Source organism: Psammomys obesus, unplaced genomic scaffold (genome assembly GCF_907164565.1).
Source record: "Psammomys obesus unplaced genomic scaffold, mPsaObe1.curated_primary_1811, whole genome shotgun sequence".
NCBI lineage: Eukaryota > Metazoa > Chordata > Mammalia > Rodentia > Muridae > Psammomys > Psammomys obesus.
Window position 1 is genome coordinate 18,698,327 of NW_026596073.1, and position 6,000 is coordinate 18,704,326.

The 6,000-nt window shown below is 34.8% G+C and overlaps 1 protein-coding gene across 1 annotated transcript in view; it reads right to left on the reverse strand.

Annotated features, from left to right (window-relative positions):
• Positions 1-6,000, reverse strand: part of Naaladl2 (N-acetylated alpha-linked acidic dipeptidase like 2) — a 977,666-nt gene that overhangs the window by 599,740 nt on the left and 371,926 nt on the right. Inside the window, exon 3 of the mRNA XM_055626106.1 lies at positions 5,323-5,596. Coding sequence (XP_055482081.1) covers positions 5,323-5,596 — 274 coding nt within the window. The remainder of the gene's footprint in view (positions 1-5,322; positions 5,597-6,000) is intronic.

Consider the following 6,000-nt stretch of genomic DNA (forward strand, 5'->3'; position numbering starts at 1 on the left):
TATTAATATTTGTCATACTAAACTGATGATTGGAAATTATGTTCACACAGCATTATTATTATAATAAATTTGAATTTTCAAAATATTGAAGTTTTGATGTTTTCTAACTTCTTTATGCCTACTTTCTGCCAATATTGTTGAATAAATATTTTCCAAGTACAGGCAATTTATATGATTTTAGGATTTCTATTGCATGACAGTTATTTAGGTAACTGATTTTTTTTTTCCCCTGACATGAACAAGGTCAATAAGGTTTAGGAGACTCAGTGATTCCTCATTTGTGCAGCTGATAGGATAGACTCTAGAGTTCTGCTGTGTCTGGAGCAGGTGTAATAAATATGTCAATAACAATATATCTTATGCACAGTCAATGTTTGTTGAAAACAAGCTTCTACATAAAAATTGCATTATGTGGATTGTCTCCTGGGCAAAAATTAAAACTTTACAGAAGGGAATCAAAACCCAAACCTAAGATTTATGGGTCTATGAACAAATCCCCTGTCTCAAAAGCAGAACATTTCAGAACCAAAATTTATTAATTATTAATTGTGTTCTCTTTTTTTTTGTCAGAGAAGGCCTAGTTTTAAATAAGACACAAGGAAGGATTTCACAGGTATTTAAACAAAAACAGTATTTTCTCTATACAAAATTAATTATATATGGTCAGACCTCATGATCAGTGTTTTCATTCTGTGGAAATACTATTGTTGCTATATTTATTTACTAAAACATAAATATCTTTTTATTCCTTGATGCTAAGCACACAAACTAAATTATTTATATATCCATTTTAATGTGTATTTTGCATCTGACAAGGCAACTCTCCTTAGGACCCTTTGACTGGCCCACCTGTCATTATCATGGGGTAACAATGTCACCTTTCTAGTGCACAATGAATTACAAGAATTCACAAAGCACACCATCCATCATGCTGGCACTAAGTGGGTTTTCAGACTAGATACGAGATATCACAAGTGCTCTTTAGACGGTTACCAGAAAGCACAAATTGGAAGCTTACACAAAACAGTCCTATGATGAATGGACATGACAGCTCTTCAAAGTAAAAGGGAACTCCTCCTTGCAAATAACCTTGTCAAAAGCAGAAGTTGTGGGTAGCTTTTCTGGCAGTCAAAATAGAATAATTTAAAAACTTGTTAATGGCTCTGCCTCATAGAAATTCATGAACACAGAATGTACTCAGAATCAGAAAGGAGTTATGTTTGAATCAGCAGCAGCATCTACAAAAGATTGATTAGAATTGAGGAATGGTCAGAGATACACAAAAATCAACATTTCCTCACAAGCTACTCTATGTGAGTTTCAGTGTATTAGCAACCCCTTATAACATAGAAATAACATGAAATATCAGGGTCATTTTGGTTTGCATGTCCCTGATGACTAAGGACGTTGATGATTTCTTTAAATGTTTCTCTGCTGTTCGATATTCCTCTATTGAGAATTCTCTGTTTAGCTCTGTACTCAATTTTTAATTGGATTATTTGATTTGCTGCTTTTTAACTTCTTGAGTTCTTAATATATTCTGGATACTAGCCCTTTCTCAGATACAGGGTTGGTGAGGATCCTTTCCCAGTCTGTAGGCTGTCATTTTTTTTTTCTGATGAGAGTGTCCTTTGATTTACATAAGCTTTTCAATTTCATGAGGTCCTGTTTATTGATTGTTGATCTTACAGCCTGTGCTGTTGATGTTCTGTTCAGGAAGTTGTTACACCCATCAGAATGGCTAAGATAAAAAGTGACAATACATGCTGGAGAGGATGTGGAGAAAGAGATACCCTCCTCAATTGTTGTGGGAATGTAAACTTGTACAACCACTTTGGAAATCAATCTTGTGCTTTCTCAGAAAATTAGGAATAATGCTACCTCAAGATGCAGCTATACCACTCTTAGGTATATATCCAAAAGATGCTCAATTATACAACAAGGACAATTGGTTAACCATGTTCATAGCAACTTTATTTGTAATAGCCAGAATCTGGAAACAACCCAGTTGTCCCTCAACTGAGGAATGGATACAGAAATTGTGGTACATTTGCACAATGCAATACTACTCAGCAATTAAAAACATGGAAATCATTAACTTTGCAGGTAAACGGTGGGAACTAGAAAAGATTATCCTGAGTGAGGTATCCCAGAAGCAGAAAGACACATATGGTATGTACTCACTTATAAGTGAATATTAGACATATAATGTAGGATAAATATACAATAATCTCTACACCTAGAGAAGCTAAGCAAGAAGGAGGACCCTGGGTAAGATGATCAATCTTTACTCCGAAGGGCAATATGAGACAGACCTCAAGAGAGGGAGAAAACAGGAAACAGGACAGGAGCCTACCACAGAGGACCTCTGAAAGAGTCTTCCCAGCAGGGTATCAAAGCAGATGCAGAGACTCATAGCCAAGCTTTGGGCAGAGTGCAGGGAATCTTATGAAAGAAGGAGACATAGAAAGACCTAGAGGGGACAGGAGCTCCACAAGAAAAACAACAGAAGCAAAAATCTGGGCACAGAGATCTTTTCTGAGACTGATACTCCAACCAAGGGCCATGCATGGATATAACCTAGAACCCCTGCACAAATGTAGCCCATAGCAGCTCAGTCTCCAAATGAGTTCCCTAGTAATGGTAACAGGGACTATCTCTGACATGAACTCAGTGGCTGGCTCTTTGATATCATCCCCCTGAGCAGGAGCAGCCTTGCCAGGTCACAGAGGAAGACTCTGAAAGACAGTCCTGATAGGCTAGGGTTAGATGGAAGGGGAGGAGGTCCTCCAACATCAGTGGACTGGGGAAGGGGATGGGAGGAGATGAGGGAGGAAGGCAAGGTGGGATTGGGAGGGGACTAGGGTGAGGCTACAGCTGGGATACAAAGTGAATAAATTGTAATATATAAAAAATTATATTAAAAAACAAAAAATACAGTAAATAAACTAATAAATAAATAAAATTTAAAAACAAAAAACATAGCTGTAACATGTATACATATGTTCATATGTACCTCCAATATTCAGCTAGAAAGTTCTTTTTTCTTTGAGTATCCTAGCCATATCGTTTCAGTTTTAAAAATATCAAGTCACAGGCCCATACTTTCTTCATATATTTATTTATATACTGTGTGAAATATATTAGTATTAAGTATTAAAACACCTGTTCTCAATGTCTTCATCTAACTCATCAAAGGACTGTTTTCAAATTAAAGTCTGAAAATAGAAGGAGGTTATAGTTTTGTTTTTTTAAATCTGTAACTATATTCACTCTTTCATCAACCCCTTCAGTTGAATCTAAATATTTAAAAGGAGTATATTTTTACCTCTTATCCTATCTTCAAATTCTTCTTTTTAATAATTAGTTTCTTATTCTTTTAAAAAAACTTCTTTCCTAAAATTGGCAGCTTAAATACATTTAAAATGATGAAATGTTCACAAGTAAACTCCCTAGACTTTGGTGAAATTACACAAATATTTAGGAAAGCTTAGTTTATTATACAATACAAAAAGATATCTAGCACACATTACTAACAAGATTAATATGTCCAAAACTCTGAGATGTCTGGAGTCAAGTATATGGAATTTATTGTCTAACTTTATTCCAATCTGCATAGAGGATCAGATTAAGCGAACATGATTTTCCAATATCCTCATGGTCCAGAATCACTAGTATTTGCCAGAAGAAACTGAAAAACAAGTAGATAGAAATGTGTCCAAGGACTTGCTAAGATTCCTAGTTTTGTTTTGTTGTTCTGCTTGGCGTTTACTTTTCTTTTTTGGTGGGGGTAGGATATGGGAGTGATATGAATACACTTGGGCGAGAAAGAAGAAAGCAGGGTGCTTGTGAGTGTTTGGGTTCAAAGACAAAACAGACAGATGTCTCACATCTCCTTAAGTTTAGGGTTCAGAGATACAGCAAGGGTACTCATTGCTTCCTTTTATTTTCATTGATATAGTTTGCATTTCCATTATTGCCAGAAAACATACATATTACCAAATCAAATTACAAGTTTTATGCTAAAAATATTCCATGCAGTTAACTTTAAGTCAAATCTAATTAGCAGTAAAACTTCAAATTTGTGAAGGTTACTCTGCCACAAGTCAAGGTGAGATACCAAACAGAAGCCTGATGACCCTCTAGGCCATATGCATTCTTACAAACTCCAGCGAAGCCCCTGCCAAATGTACGTTTCAATGTAACAAACAATGGTTATTCTATTGTATTGAATAACCATTGTTTAGGAAAGCTTAGTTTATTATACAATAATATATAATATATATATAATATATAAATATATATAATATATAATAATATAATAATTTTACATTAAAGTTTAAATTGCTTAAATCTTCTATGTTTCACATATAGTTAATTATAAATATTTATATATACTCATAGAAATATATAGAATATAGATATATATATAGATATATATATATAGAAATATATCACAATTACTCAATTAGACAGTTTATTTGTTTTTTTTTAAATTACTAATAATATTGTACTTTAAATTAAGGTAGAACAGCTGCCCTATAAAATAAAATGTGTCATTATATCCAACTTCCATGTTGTCTGCACTCTGCATCATACACTTTTTCCACAGGATTCACATAAATTAGTTATTATTTTAATTCTCATGGTGGTCCTCAAGTGGAAAAGTAGTGATACTCTCTATAGAGCTATGAAGCTCAGCATCTTATCAGAGGTAAAAAAGAGTGGGTAACTGTTAAAATGAGCTTTAAATCATTCACAAGGCCCTAAGAGTTTTACTTTTAACCAGGAGCCAAAAGAACTACCAATCTAGCTAATCCTGAAAGGTGGAGGAATAATCCACACCTGGCTCCCTTTAGTGCATTTTCCATCATGAATGCAGGAGTGTTGCATTTCAAACCCTAAATGTGTGAATAATCACATCAATTTTCCTCTTCATTTCTTATGTGCATAAACAATCTCAAAATGCAATCCTTGACATTTCTATTCTCTGCCTACATATCAACATATTCAAATTTGCCTCTTCAAAACCATAAATGAGTTTCTCTTGAAATATATGGGCTGAGGAAAATGTGAGTAACTGAGTTGCACCTTCAACACCTTTGAATTAAGTTCTTCTAACATGTTTTCACTTTCAAAAGCTGACATGTAAAGATCCAGGCACTTCCCTCCCATCTTCCTTGCTCGCTGGCATTGATACACAGACTATACTTAATGGCTACTTTTGTATGCTGCATGATTCCAGTTAGTTCAATTTAGATGAAAGCTGTTGTTTTCTAATTCCATTTCACTGGAAATGACAGAGACAAATGGTCAAATTACCTGGAGAGTTCCTTTGGCAGAATAGGCTGCATATGAGGAGAGCAGATCTTGGCTGTGGCCTTTTCTGGCTTCTTCCCTGCAAGGTTGGCCATCAGGATAAAAGCATTGGCCAGTGCTGCTCACAGTGATGGTGCTTGGAGAGGGCCCGGGGAAATCCAGCAACACTGAATAGTTCATAAGCTGTGTATCTTCCAGGCCCAATGCAGTCCACTGAGTCTTAATCCTCTTTGAAATTTCCATGTCATCTTCACTTTCATAAAGTTGTACCAAATTTCTGAAAAAAAAAAAAAGCACATTTTAAAAATTAGAGAAAGTCTTTACAATTTGGAGATATGACTGTGCATGTGTGAACAATTATTAATGGATTGTGTGGGATGCCAAAGGATAAACGTGACAAGATCTGATCTTAAAGATTTAAAGAGTGGTAGAGCTGAAGTGCAGGGAGGGGAATCATACTAAACCAAAGCAGGATAAATTTATTTTTTTTTCACATGCTACTTCAAAGAGTGAGGAATGCAATTAGGAATTTTATGACTTCTGATTCTTCTATCAACATTAATAAAAATCAGTGTACAACCAGCTCCCAATCTAGTTATCATATTTATTTAGTTTTCCTTTTTTCTAACTAACTAACTAACTAACTAACTAACTAACTAACTAACTAACTAACTAACTAAC